Source organism: Mesocricetus auratus, unplaced genomic scaffold (assembly GCF_017639785.1).
Source record: "Mesocricetus auratus isolate SY011 unplaced genomic scaffold, BCM_Maur_2.0 contig_6311_pilon_obj, whole genome shotgun sequence".
Lineage (NCBI taxonomy): Eukaryota > Metazoa > Chordata > Mammalia > Rodentia > Cricetidae > Mesocricetus > Mesocricetus auratus.
Genome location: NW_024434888.1, coordinates 13299 through 28386, shown reverse-complemented (window position 1 = coordinate 28386; position 15088 = coordinate 13299). Strand labels below are relative to the sequence as shown.

Genomic DNA, 15088 nt, shown 5'->3' with positions numbered 1-15088 from the left:
GGTCAGAGGGTCTGAGCCTGTTTTATGACTTTTCCTTTCCCCTGTGGGGGCAATTAATAACACTCTTAAGGGTAAACAAATGAAGGAGATACAAGTGAAGAGGGATGAACAGCTGGGAAAAAAAGGAAACCTTTGGGGGAAGCAAAGAACAATCATTCAGTTAGAGTTCAGGACTTCTGGAGACCAGGGGAACCAGCTACCTGTAAGGGAGCTCAAGCTTGGAGTCAGGGCCCCTGGCCCAGGGGGTGAGGGAAAGGGTGAGCGATAGAGGCATGGGGCTATGCGGGAATGCTCGACTCCAACACTGACTCAGAGAACATGTGCTGACGGACAGCCACACGGTGTGTCACCACCTGATGCAGGGCTGGCATCTTCTGTGCCACAGGGTCTGAGGTGGGAACAAGGGAGGGCTATCGGAGCTTCGCACATCCCTCACTTATGCACCCGAAGCTTTCCTCTTCACATCATTTTTCAAAACCTCGGGGAAATGCTTCCCGGGGGGCTGACTGAGGGGTAATTCCTTCGTGAGGCAGAAGCCCAAAGTAGGCTGAAACACGGGTGAGTGTGGAGCATACTTTGGAGCTCAGAGCACGATTTCTCCATGGGAATACTGTACTCTTCTACTCCCTATTCATAGGCTAGGGGTAGAGAAGTCTAGGTCTTCCTTCTGGATGGAAGCCCGAGGGGCCTCAGGGAGATCTGATGCACAGCTGAAGTCATTTTAACTTCTCTGGAATGGGCAAGCTAGAGAAAGCAGGTGTGGTCTGTCTCCTTTGGTCTGAACTTTTGGGGGCTCAGGGCATGGGGTCTACCAGCTCCTCTGGACCCCTTGGTCTCTGTCTTCTGCCATCAAGTCTCTGGGGCAGCCAGCACTGGCCCTTTCTACCAGAGAAGTGAATGACTAAGCAGGAATGAATGTAGAGAGAAAAGAGATTAAGTGAGGAAATGTGGAAGGACCAGAGGGAGAGGTTTCTTTGTACTTTGCCTGCCTTTGGGCCTTGAAGAAACAGCAGATATCACTGGCACCTACACCCTTATTTCCAACTCAGACCTGGTCTTCTATGGGGAGCTAAAAGGCAAAAGGAAGCTCAAGCTTGGAAAACCTGCTTCACAGCCATGTGAACCACAGGCAATGCAACCTAGGGCTGGCTGTGGGGAGGGATGGACTTGGCACTCGAGTATCTAAAGTCCATAGGATGTGACAGTGGAGGACCTTCGCTCACCGTAGTGACTGCCTCCCTCTGCTCCCAATTCAGGGAAGGTACAGGACCAGAAAGAGGAAGGCATTAGCAAGCGGTCAACAATCTGGGGTGCTGGGGTGACACACACCACCACATGGGTCAGAGAAGTTACATTTCTCCTACATTGTGAATGAATTGGTTCTTGAACTACATACAGTTCTATTAGGTGAGACAATACAGGTTGAACTAACTTCCGCTCTCCAGTCTTGCTGCCAGCTAACAGTGCAGTGGTAGCCAAAAGGACTGCAATTATTGAACAAGTTCAGTATCATCTCCATCAGGACAGGTCCTGGTTTACCCGTGGGCAGCGGCTCCCTCACCCCTGGTAAAGAGACTTCCTAGGTCTTCAGGGGACTGACCTTTATCTAAAGAGGCGACTTTAGACTCAGGAGAGTTGGAGAGGCAAGACACAGCAAAGCAAAACAACTCAAGAAAATAAGCAGCAAGCAATACAGAGGGACAGTCAGAAAACAGGGCTTTAAAAGTTATTTTAAAATTGTCTTTAAGATAGTTATTAAGGTTAATAACTTTCCAACATTAAAAAAAATCAAATGAGCCCGGGTGTTGGTGGCACACGCCTTTAATCCCAGCACTCGGGAGGCAGAGGCAGGTGGGTCTCTGTGAGTTCGAGACCAGCCTGGTCCACAGAGTCGAGTTCCAAGACAGCCTCCAAAGCTACACAGAGAAACCCTGTCTCGAAAAACACAACGAAACAAAACAATCAAATGAAAGGTCATACAGCCTGGTTTTAACCAGGGTTGGGAAATTTTTTTTGTTTTGTTTTGGTTTTTTTTTTTTGTCTTTTCTTCCTTTAAGTCAAAAGCTCAAAGGGGAAAACAAATGTAAAGGATAAGTAACCACGGCTGGTTAAGGTAGATGCCACGTGCTCTCTTGTGGTCGCCTTAGCAAATCATGCATTGAACAGACTCTCACTCACTGCCCATAGGAGGAGCTGTAACGTAGGAAGGGGGAGATTTGACTGGTGCAACTGCAGTTATAGGAGCTAGGAACCAGGTTTACATCAAGGTGCTGGCTCATGTTCTGTAGCTTTAGGACTCCCTTAAAAGAGGATCCCGTCTGGAATGTGTTAGTTACTTCAATCTGCAAAGAATCAGAGCGTGTGTTAGTTACTTCAATCTGCAAAGAATCAGAGCGTGTGTTAGTTACTTCAATCTGCAAAGAATCAGAGCGTGTGTTAGTTACTTCAATCTGCAAAGAATCAGAGCGTGAGACAGCTTTGCTCCACAGGTAGAGAGGAGGGAGGAAGAGGAAGGCAGGATCAGGAGGGTGGGGGGCGGGGGATGGAAAGCAAGAGAGATTCCCTCAAACCCAGAGCAGCCGGTGAGGATGGGGTTGTGGAGGGCCTTAATTGCACATCAGACTTCATTTAAGGAACAATTTGCTATGGATTTTCAAACATCCAGCTACGATTCACTTTTGTTTCCTCTGTAGCCTACGATGGACATGTGTCGAAAGGCTTTTAAAATGTAAAGGAATGTCTCCCCACCACTAACAGCTAGGCAGTAAGTAGCTCATTCACCATTTGACCTGTACTCTTGAAGATGAGGCAGACAAACTGGCATACTGGAAGAAAAGTCTATATTAGTGAAATTTAAGGCTCAGGAGCCTCAAACCCAACTAAGTCAACCAGTTATTTTTACACAATTTCCAGGAAAACAACACCCGGGCGGCCATGGTGGAAGACTGCTAGACTGAGCTGCTTAGTTTGGATGAGGTGTTTGTCAAGAGTGGAGTTCAGGTGGCCTATTAGAATTCTACTCATTGCATTACGTAAGAACTGGAGACCTTCCCTGGCAGACCTGCTGACAAGAGGTCACCAGTTTCCTGAGAACTGGCACCCCAGTGGCTGGTGGCGCCTGGAAGCTACAACTCTCAAAGTCTTCCTGCCGACCAGAGCAGGTCTCTGGCTTTCAGCTTGCTCAACCTCAAGGACAGAGGCAATTAATAACATCAATTTCCCACTGTGACTGTGATCTGGGGTCTTAATCAATCTATTATCCTTTTCTTTGACCCCTAAGTCATAAGGAACAAATAGAAAGGGGATTGTTTATCCTTCTGAGATCCTTTGCGATTCCCCTTAGCAACGGCCCAGGAGGACAGGAAAGGCACTGTCTTTTTCCTGCCACTGACTCCCAGAAGATGAGGCTTAGGCCTCTTTTGTGTAGCAAGCCTCCAGGTAGGCCATACAACGCTTGGGGGAACCTCCAGGTAGAGACCAAGGTTAAAACACCACCCTTCTCTCATTTATGTGCTCTTCTGTTTCAGTGGACTGGGGGCTATGGCTGTAGGTGAGGGCTGCCCTTGGGAAGGTTGCAGCCCATGAAGACAGTAGAAGCTGTTACAAGGTCCAACTTCCACAATGACATTGCACTCCACATTACTGTTCTAAGAGTGCAGCCCTTTAATTCTTCAAATACTTGCTTTCTACTGCTTTTACCTCCCCTAAACTAAAGGGGGAAGGGAAAGGGAAGAACCGCCTAGAACCAGGAAAAGGGAAATTACAGCCACGACAATAAGGGTTTTGCTAGGACCCTGAGGCTGAGCAGTTGATGGGGTGGGAGGACTCAGACATGGAAGGTGCACTCAACACCGCCTTGGCACCACCAGTCAGGTGCCAATTACAATGGTACGGATGGATCTTGCCAATGGTGCTTTTTTGTTGTTGTTTGTTTTTTGTTTTTTGAGACAGGATTTCTCTGTAGCTTTGAAGCCCATCCTGGGACTCTACAGACCAGGCTGACCTCAACTCGTCAATTGCAGTCTTTAATAGGCTGCCTTTGGAGCCCAAGTTTAGGCTTTTGCTTCTCTGTCTTGGAGGTAGGATCTAGCTATATATAGCCCAGGCTGGCCTGCAACTAGGAACCCTCATCTTCCTGAGTGCTGAGAATATAGACATGTACCACCAAGCTTGATCTCCAGTTGAGGTTTTAAGGTCATTCTGACCCAGCTACCTTATGTTCTAGCAGGGAAAGAAGGATGTCTAAAGCTACATGTGCAGTGAGGTCAAACAGAGGAGTGTGGGAATGGACACTGGCAGTGTGGGGGGGGAAGGTCCATGAATCTCAGCTCCCCAGAGGAAGACTGACGAGGAGCTAGGAGGCTCTGGAAGGAGGGATCCTGGCTAGGGAAAAAATAAAACAATCACACAGTAGAAGAGGAGGTGGGTGATCCTAAAGGGAAGAAAAGCAAAGAGGTTGTTTGGAAAGAGCAGACCCAAAGGACAGCAGCGGGGGCTCTGGGGGAGGAGTCAAGGCGCTAAGATCTACAGTCACCCAAGGGGCTCAGTGGAAGGGGCGTGAGGCCGTCTGCAGGTCACAGGTTGATTCCCTTCCTGTCAGAGAGAGGAAAGGAGCCAGAGTTCCCCACCTGTGTCTTGCCCCCTTTTCTACCTGGCATGTTGCTCAGGGAAGAACGGGGTACACAGTTTTGAGTGTGCATTCATTTATCTTCCCTGCACACCAAAACAGGGGGGAGCGCAATTTTCTAAATCAGTGGAAGGCCAGTTTTTTGAAAATGAAATATTTGGGGATCTCTAGCCAAGGAGGAGGAGGAAAGAGGCCTTGCTCTGGAGAGTCCCCTCAAGATCTTGGAACTGATGGTTTGTTCAGGAATCTTGGGACTTAAACAGGAAAGGGTTGAGGGGTGGAGCAGAGGAAAAGCACTGTCAATGCTAAGGCTAGCCCACTCACCCAGAGGTAGTCATGCAAGGAAAGTGGAGAAAAAAAAGAGTTACTGTCAGGGCTACAAGCGGGGACTCACTGGTACTCCATGTCAGAAATCACAAGAAGGGAAAGGAGAAAGGACAGTCTCTTCCTCTTTAGGAAGCAAGTCTGAGCCTTTCCAAAGATAACAACTTAATCACCAGGTTTCCCAGAGAGGCCTTACATCAAACTAGGAAAATGTAGGCTGGTGAGTCTTTAACAAAGACCTCCCCAGATAACAGCTTTTATCACAACAGCTACAAGAAGGTCATACCAAGTGACTCAGGGAAGCCCACTATCATTCAATTTTATAAAAATAGGGTCTCTTTTCCTTCTTTGGGGCCAGGGAAGGACTACACAGTCCCTCTCGTGGGGTCAAGACTGGTGTTGGAACAGACCTCATGTGGGAAGACAGCTCCACTGACAGACTTGATGGGTGGGCTGTAGGGCCAACCACAGCTATGAATGAATAGTGACCCACAGTCCAGTCTGTTACCTCCCAGAGCAGTTCCACAGAGACCTCTGGCCTTACTGACCTTGAAGCTAAGGAGCAGTGAGCCTTAGGATGGGGGTAAGGGTGCTTGCTGGCTGCTGGGAATCGCCCCTTTCCTACCCCTTCCCAGGATGGGGAGATCTCTTCTCCCAGGGTAAGGACAAGTCACTACAGAGTACCTGAGTCTGAATCCGGTGCAGGCCACGGAACCAGAGGATCTGGCCTCTGCGCAGCTCCATCTCAGCAAGATCAATCTCTTCCATTCCCTCAGCATCCTTGGTGATCTCCTCCTCGTCAGCGCCATGTCCAACCTCCTTCAGGAACTTCAGAGACTCGGTAGGAATGGCAGAGATCACCTGAGAGCAGTCGCAGCAAAGAGGGCAACAGCCAAATTGGAGAAGAAGAGACATTAGCTGGCCTGGTCCAGGCCCTTTGCGGGCTCCTCTGCCTACGCCTTTCCCACCAGGACAGCACCAACAAGCACCAAACTGCCCAGAAGATTAACCAGTTGTTCTAACTGCCGGCTCTTAGGAAGGTGCTGGTGTTCACGGACACACAGAAGGGAAATCAATTCCCATCATCTCTCAGCATGGGCCTTCCTACACTCACTCTGTCTCGGTTTGGTTCTTCCTTCCCAGTGGGATCCTTGTCTTTTGAGACAACACAAACCACCGAGCTGGCACAGAGGGAGGACGTAGGGCTGGGGCAAACCACGCTGGGAGAAGGAGAAGAGCACTTGTACTTAGGGAGTTGAGGGCTGGGAAAGGAATAGGAAGACAATTAGCTAAGAGTTTCTTCTTCCTTAATCCCATCTTTAGCTTGTGAAGGGGCACTAAAGCGTTCTCAGCTGAGACTTGAGAGCTGCAAAGAATGGCCCAGGCCAGAATGGCATTATGGGAAGGATGAGACTCTTAGCTAAGCTGGCATTCTTGTAATCAATACTGACACCCACTAAGTACTTATAATAGGTACTGTCATATTTTTTGCTTAGTGACAATTAGTGATGACTCTGTTATCCTATGTTGAGGCCCCTGATAAATGGAGTGGTTAGGTAACTTGCCCATGGCTACTCAGCTTGTGAAAAGGAGAAGCGTGGTTCAGGCCCTTCCAGTAAATTCCAGAGGCTGTGCTGATCTACGTGTCACTCCCCCTCTGTTGCGCATGTGCAGTACTGATTTATCTTAGGTAGGAGCTGGGCATTCAACCAGAGAAAGCCATGGTGACACACCACACTGAAGAGGCAGGGAACCCTGAACTGCAGCATCGCAATAGCCCTGGTTAGACCGCTGCTACAGCAGAGTGACATCGACTCTGAACTCTTCAACCACTAATGCAAAATTTCTATTTCTGTTTCAAAAAAAAGCTAAGTTGAACATAACCCCCTGAAGTGAAGGCAGTGCCCCCCGCACCCCAAGACGGAAGGAGCCTGAAGCCCTGATGGAGGGAAGGGGACGGGAGGTAAGACGGAACGAGACACTGGTATCTGTAGCCACTTGTCCCTGTCATTGTGAGAGGAACGGTCTACAGCCTTGAGGATCTGCAGAGGGCACCCCACACTCACCTGGCCCCACAAAAGCTCTCCAATGCCTATGAAGAGACACCACAACCACTGCTCCAGGGTGAGGCTTGTACAGCTGAAGGGCTTACCCCCGAACTCCACGATGACAATCTGAAACAGAGCAAAGGGCAGCCCGCCATGATGGAAGCATCTCCAGAGTCGGCCTTCCACCCACCAGGACTGACAGGGTGGTCAATGCCACAGCGCCCCCTGCAGGGCCAGAGTGGGGCAAGTCCTGATTCTCTTGTGGAACAGAAGAAGACTCTAGAAGTGAAGAAAGGTGACAGACACAATCTTTATAGAGCACTTCAATGGGAATCATGCAGTCACTGTGACTATTGGGACGGTATTAATATGCAGCAGAGGAAGTTGGAGGCTTCCTGTGACTGAGGCCAAAAGGTGCCAGAGGGAAGGGACAGCAGAAGAGGAACAGAGCTAGGAATGGGGGTGGCGGATGGGGCTGGAGGGAGGGGCTCTGCTGAGAGGAAGCCAGCTTGTTTCTCAGATTTATTTTTAAAATCGTGTGTGCATGTGTGTGTCTGTGTGTATATCTGCACACGTGTCTGTGTGGGGGTCTCTACTCTCAGCCATGAGTCACAGAAGCCAGAAGAGCTGAGTTATGGGTGATGATGAGTCACATGATGTGGAGCTGGAATTCAAACATTGGTCTCTCTTACTGCTGAGCCACGTCTCCAGCTCCAGAAGATGGTCTTTTGTGCTGTGGCCTGCTTATAATCCTTTGTAGTCACATGCCTTGGTGACCCTCTGACTACAGCAAGGAGGGAGGAAGTCATCTTTCCACTCCCAGGCAACCGTGCTCTTGGCCCTAGCTCCTAGCAACAGGAGCTCAGCGCGTGCACCAATCCATCACTCTTCTCTGTGAGCTGTGCAACAGTCTCAAGCATAAGCCCCTTCAGAACTGAAGGGCAGGGATGGGGAAGGGCTTGGGGGTGAGGAGCCCGCACTACCCGTACACACACATTCCATGTGTGCTGGCATGGGAAGGAGACAGAAGCGAGTGGCCCTTTTCTTAGTCACTGTGTGAAAGTAGTCTACAAGTCGAAATTTGCAGGTAACATGCTACCTTGCCCTGGAGCACCTGACTGAGCCCAGTTCTAGAACAAGGTGCACATGGAAGCAAACCAGGAAACCCAAAGTGTTTACTCACAGCCTTGGTCCCCAGAACTCCCTCTCTCCTCATCCTGGCTCCCAGCTTCTGCCCTCCATCCCCCAGCCCTCCGACCCCAACTCCAGATAGAATCTCACCTGGCAGAAGAACGTGCCTAAAACCACAGAGCAGAAAATGGCGTTGTGGTAGATGCCTGCAAAGACGTTCTTCTCGCCGTGGATCTTCCGGCAGTTGATTTCGTTGAAGAGCTGCATCAGCACGAAGGTGTTGAAAACAATGGTATAGTGCTGGCTGGGCGGTGCATGGAGAGGCGCCTTCCTTCCGCTATCAATGTCAAACAGCTGCTCACCTGGTGGGGGCGGGGCCAGGATTAGAGGATGCCTGTGGCCTCAGTGAGGGTTCAGGCTGAGAGGAAACAGTTTGGGACAGCTATGCTGGTGGCTTGTGAACATTACAAAGTTCATTCTAATTGGTCAGCTTCTGAGTTACACTAGCTATTGATCATCTTAATTTAATTTTGGTTTTTTGAGACAGGGTTTCTCTGTGTAGCTTTGGAACCTGTCCTGGAACTCACTCTGTAAACCAGGCTGACCTCGAACTCACAGAGATCCACCTGCCAGGATTAAAGGCATGTGCCACCACCACCCAGCCAAACATTTTATTTTTAAAAATAAAACATTCAAAAATTACTTCAGGCATATGTATTTTACTTTATGTGTATGAGTGTTTTGTCTGTCTGTATGTCTGTATGCCATGTGTGTCTGGTGTTGCTGAAGGTCAGAAGTTGGCATCAGATCCCTTGGAACTGAATTTACAGACAGTTGTAAACCACCAACTCAGGCCGGTCCCGAGTCCTCTGCAAAAGCAACAACTGCTTTTAATTGCAGAACTCTTTCTCCAGGCCCCATTAATGAAATATCTTAAATGTTGCTTCTGGTCTCAACATATCTGGTCTTGTCTGTCAGTTGGCCCCACTGGTACTTAAATCCCTGTGGCTGCGCACTGTGGCCGTGTGCTGGGAATACACAGGCAGCACGTGTGGGGGAAGCTGCTATTACGTCAGTCGGTCCTTCACCGTCTCCCATACTGCATTCTTCTCTCAGCCATCCTCTGTCCCTAACAGATCTGGCACCCAACAGCCGCCCCTCTCCCCAAATTGTGGCTCACCAGCAAAGACAAGGACAAAGACGACTGTGAGCTGATACACTGCATGGCCCAAGATGTTCTTCATCATGGTACGTGAGATCAGGGGCTTGTTTCGCCCGTAGGGGTGACGCCTCAGCAGAGAATCGGTAGGGGGCTCTGTAGCCAGGGCCAGGGAAGCAAAAGTGTCCATGATCAGGTTAACCCACAACATCTGCACTGCTTTCAATGGAGAATCCTGTAGAAAAAGAACCAGGCCTTACAAGTTGCTCCAGAAAGCAAGCCTGCCTCACTCTCCAGCGCCACCACTCCCTTGAGGTGGCTCAGCTCCTGCTACCCACCAGACCTTGAATTTGGTTACCTAGGTACACAGGGACTTTGACATATTTATATAACTCCAGGCTCATCTCTATAAGGAGAAAATAACCTCTGCCTAGCAAGCTTGCTTCATAAAGACAAAGATAACCCACGTAAGTACACTTCACTTCCTCAAGGCCCCTATGGTTAGCTAGTGGCAAGCTCCATTCTCTGACCTTCCGACAGGCTTTACTTGTATATGCAAGACATCACCACATAAAAATGTTAAATTAATAAACCACTACAGTGGAGTCTGTAAACCTGGTATAGCTAACTGTCCAAGTAGGGTTGGGAATGGGATACACCTGTCCTTAACTCCTGAGGAGGTATACTATACCCCCTACCCCCACTCCTCAGTCCTTAAGTCATCTTGGCCATGCAAGCCCGGCCCAACCTGAGTGATGCAGGCTCCAGTGAAAGCCACTATGACAGCTACCACATTGACGGTGAGCTGGAACTGCAGGAACTTGGAAATGCTGTCGTACACGTTCCGTCCCCACATCACTGCCTTCACAATGCTGGTGAAGTTGTCATCGGTCAGGATGATGTCTGATGCCTCCTTTGCCACGTCTGTGCCTGCAATACCCTGAGGAGGGAGAGGAAGGCAGACAGTGAGCCGCTAATAGAGTCTAATAACTCTGACCTCCAAGAAGCCGCAGAACCAGGCATAGGCACTAGAGGGCACTATAGCCACAGCAGGAAACAAAGGGGCTCCACTGCCCTGCTGCTCTAAGGAAAGAGAATCCCTCAAGCGATCAAGAGAAGGACTGCCATCTCCTAGTCCTTCTCAGAGCCTCTCGCCAGCACCCATGAGAGGTGTGTGCACACGGAGCTGAGCATGCTTCACCACCTGTGCTCTTTGTTCTGAGGAGACCCTGGTTTGAAAAGGCCACACAATTCACAGAGAAGTGATGGGTTGATGCCTGCGTGTTGGAAGTGGTAAGCCTGGCTGGGCTCCCACTGTGGCCACTGGGTCCATGGCTGCTTGGTGGATGAAGAGAGACTATTACACACCTGGAGTCTGACATAATTGACTGACTGCTGCCCCAGATGAGGAATTAGGCATCTTTTAACAGTCCTCTCTCTCATCCTACTACTCCCTCAGTCTTAGCATTGAAAGTGAAGGGGCAAGTACTATGTGTCCTATCTCCAAATTCCTACATTTCTTTCAACACAAGCAGGACTGAAGTCCATGTCTCCCCCAGCACCTAGTTGAAACTGTGCAGTTTGTTCTAGGAAAAGCGGTCTCATAGCATACAGTGTTCTGTCCTTGTTCAAAACCTTGTCTCTGGGGACCTATGAAGGGCTTCTGAATAGATATGTCAATGGCTGGAAACTTTCTAGGAGGACAGTCCATGTCTTCACAGTGACCCTGGATTCACGTTCCAACTTGCTCTTGGGCAAGCTTTCAGATCAAGCCTTACTGGCTTATGAAAAGTCCCCTGAATCACTCATTCCCTTTTAGAGTCTGGGCTTTTATTTCCATCGTTTCTCTAAGCCTGAAACATCCTCCTTCACTGTACATTTGAATCCTATTGATCTTTATTATCCAATTCAATTAAATCCTAACATCCCAGCATATACATTACTGCTGTGCCTGGTTTTCCTCCTCATCCTCTTCTTCTTTGAGACAGGGTCTCATGCAATCTAGGCTAGTCTCAAATTTACCAGGTGGCCAAGGCTGGCCTCAGATTCCTGGTTTTCCTGTCTCTGCTTCCCAAGCTCTGGTGCACATTATCAATCTGCACTCCTTTCACACATCCTGCAACTCCTAATCCACAGGAGCTTATTCTTTTTTAAAAAGCTTTTAATTTTTATTTCCGTGTCTCTTCTCTGCGTGTATGTGCCCATGTATGCAGGTACCTGCAGAAGCCAGAGGAGGGCGCTGGGTTTCCTGGAGCAGAAGTTACAGGTGGTTGTGAGCCACCCAACGTGGGTGCTGGAAACTGAACTCAGGTCCTTTGCAAGAGCAGCAACTGCTCTTAACTGCTGAGCCACCTCTCTAGCCCCAAGAACTCATTCTGTATTTTGGTGTGTACTAGATCATTCTGATTATCCGCTAATATTATTTTACCAACTAGATTATAGCAAATGAAGACTGTCTAGATAAGAGCACATAACTCAGTTTTTTGATGGGACCCATAAATGGGAGCCCATTCCGTCTTGCCACGAGTTCAGAGAGCTCAAATCACTCCTATTGTCCTTAAGACATTAGCTTAATGGCTGCAGGATGTCATGGCCTTGGTAGGAACCTCTCCTATCTGAGAAACAATAGACTTGGGCCCTGGTGAGTTACTCTCACCCTGAAGGCTGGGTGGTACATGCTATGAAGTACCTGAAGGATTAAGGGAAGTAATGACTCCTTGTGCCTTATATATGATAATAGAAGTCTTCTGCTTTTTGTCCTTACTGTTGGTTGAATACATAAGGTGGTGTATGAATAACCTGAGGTGCATTCAGTATGGATTGAATCTGCCCTCCTGACCACTATCCTGTGTCTCTGACTCTTAACTCTCTTAGCTAGCCTTTCCCTCATCCACACTCCCCCACTCAGGAACAGACCAGGGCTGCTCGGCTGGTTCCAACCACAGCCCCAAAAACACAGCTCGACAGTTTTTCTATCAAAAAGTTCTACAGTGCAGGGCATGGTAGTACGCCTATAATCCTAAAGCAGGAAGATGCACAGTTTGAGATTAGCTAGACGATCCTGCCCCTTCCCGTCAATCCTCAACACAGTTACTTGCTGCCATCTGGTGCACTGTGAAAAGAAACAGGGAGAATAGTACGTTTGCATCCACTCACTACTGTGAAATAATCTTCAGGCTTCACTGCTAACTGAGGAGAAGAAAGGTGGGAAAGAACATACGGATGCTACCACTTATCTAGGGGGATGGAGTAGGAATATATTGTAGTTAAAAGAGATTTATTTTTATTTTGTGTGTATGGGTACTTTGCCTGCATGTCTGTGCACCACAGGCATGCCCGGTGCCTGTGAAAACCAGAAGAGAGCACCGAATCCCTGGAACTGGAGTTACAGATGTCTGTGAGCTGTCATGTAGGTGCTGGAACCCAAATCAGGTCTTCCAGACAGGCAGCCAGTGCTCTTAACTGCTAAGCCATAATTTTTGTTGTTGTTTGTTTTGGTTGGTTGGTTTTTCGAGACAGCATTTTACTATGTAGCCCTGGCTGTTCTAGAACTCACTATGTAGACCAGGCTGGCCTTGAACTTGCAGAGATCTGTCTGCCTTTGCTTCCCAAGTGCTGGGATTAAAGGTGTACACCATCACTGCCTGGCTTATTTGATTGTATTTAAAAGAAGCAAAAGAAGATCAATACAAAACTTAAGATCAAATGTTTTCTGAGGACCATGTTTTCACAGGGCCATGAGCCTGTTTTGTGTACTTCTTTTACAACAAACTATTTTGTGCAATTAGAACATATAATTCAATCAGAAGTCATTCTCTAAAATGGAAAACGCTTGACATAATGAACTTCTCAGAAACAAAAGTGGCTCCAATGAGTTTTCAGTAATTCGTGTTACTTTTTTTAGGATTCACTTATTTGTGTATTTTATGTATATGAGTGTTGTCTTCTCTTCATGCACGCCAAAGAGGGAATCAAATCCCCTTATTGATGGTTGTGAGTTGTCATGTGATTGTTGGGAACTGAACTCAAGGATGTCTGGGAGAGCAGCCAGTGCTCTTAACCACTGAGCCAACTCTCTACCCCCTTTGGGGGGAATTTTTTGAAACAGGGTTTCTCTGTGTAGCCCTGGCTGTCCTGGAACTCACTCTGTAGCTCGGGCTGGCCTTGAACTCAAGACAAGCATATGTATGTGTATGTGTATGTCTATGTATATAGGCTGGAAAGATTGGTCAGAGATTAATAACACAGGCTGCTCTTCCAGAGGACCAAAGTTCTATTCCCAGCACCCACACGGTGACTCACAACTGCCTGTCACTCTACTTGCAGGGGATCTGATGTCCTCTCCCAGTCTGTGGAGGCACCACACATATGCTCAGTGCACAGACATAAATGCAGGTGAGACGCTCATGCATATAAAATGAAATAATTTAATTTTTAACTAAAAAGTAGGGGTCAAAGCAGGCAATGGTAGGGCACACCTTTAATCCCAGCATTCGGGAGGCAGAGGCAGGTAAATCTCTGTGAGTTCAAGGCCAGCCTGGTCTACAGAGTGAGTTCTAGGACTTCGAGGGCTACAAGAGAAACCCTGTCTCGAAAAACAAAACAAAAAAAATGATGAAAGAATATTTTTAGTAATTATTTTTATTGTTATTTTATAACCACTACATATGTTTTAGAGCAAGTCAATAATTATGTTAATAGCATTAAAAAGTTTTTATCTTAAGAACTACAAATATTAAATTAGGGAAGCTAGGAACAAAGTAGAGAATAAGAAATAAACAGGAGGTTAGCATTTTAAATTTGAGTGAGAAACATGAACACGAATTTAGGAAGTATTTAATCTTAGAAGCAGGTATAGAAACAAATCTAGGCTGTGAAGCTCACATGTTAGCTTGGCTACAGAAACAGTGTGTGCTCAGAGGGAATATGCCCCTCATGAACCACTCGTGCTCCCTAATACAGCCTGTCACCAAAATGCAGCAGAGCACACTGAAGGCATGCACGATGCCAGACCTAAGAATAGGTTCAGATGGGCAGTGGTGGCGCACGCCTGTAATGCCAGTGCTCGGGAGGCAGAGGCAGGTGGATCTCTGTGAGTCTGAGACCAGCCTGGCCTTCGGAGTGAGTTCCAGACAGGCTCCAAAGCTACAGAGAAACCCTGTCTTGAAAAACAGAATGTAACACGCCACTCATCCCCCCACTCCCGCCACACCCACCAAAGAAACAAAACTAATAAATGAGAACTCCCAATCTCTCTGCAGTGTCTTACTGGGCAAGAAACCAAGAAAGCAATAAAAGACACCTAGGGTTGGCTACATTAAAAGGACCCAGAGACACTGAAGAAGAGACTTCTCCTGGCTAGTGATGAATCCATTTGAGCTTCAAGACAAAAGCAAGAGCAATGCATTGAAACACATCATATCTATCTATCTATCTATCTATCTATCTATCTATCTATCTATCTATATCTATCTCAAATTCCCTTGTTTGGGCTGAGGTGTACCTCAGTGGTAGAGCATTTGTCTGATATGCTTGAGGCCATAGGTTTAATCCCAGTATGGGGGAGGGAGGCAAATCTTGTGTTTGTAACACTACTTAAAAAAAATAAAGTAAGTCACTGGGCAGGAAAGGAAAAGAATCAAGCATTTAACCTGCTTTTCATGTGGGGACTGCGTCACTGAGTACAAACAGAGGTGAGGGGAAATCTCCTTTTGTGCAACAATCCAAGTTAATAATAAAAAATTCAGCATACTGTCATTTCACAATCCCCAAGGAGACATACGATCTGGTTGCTTCTAG

At 47.7% G+C, this 15088-nt stretch overlaps 1 protein-coding gene across 12 annotated transcripts in view; it reads right to left on the bottom strand.

The window, feature by feature from the left end:
- LOC121138665 (plasma membrane calcium-transporting ATPase 4) overlaps positions 1–15088 on the bottom strand; it is a 34454-nt gene that overhangs the window by 8102 nt on the left and 11264 nt on the right. For 10 of the 12 annotated variants that reach the window (XM_040741314.1, XM_040741312.1, XM_040741313.1 and 7 more), the window contains exons 8-12: positions 10038–10229; positions 9311–9524; positions 8281–8492; positions 7018–7125; positions 5636–5812 (exon numbers count right to left, since the gene is read on the bottom strand). In XM_040741314.1, coding sequence (XP_040597248.1) covers positions 5636–5812; positions 7018–7125; positions 8281–8492; positions 9311–9524; positions 10038–10229 — 903 coding nt within the window. Of the gene's footprint in view, positions 1–2178; positions 2343–5635; positions 5813–7017; positions 7126–8280; positions 8493–9310; positions 9525–10037; positions 10230–15088 lie in introns of all 12 variants that reach the window. The other 2 variants (XM_040741320.1, XM_040741321.1) reach the window with 1 other exon arrangement.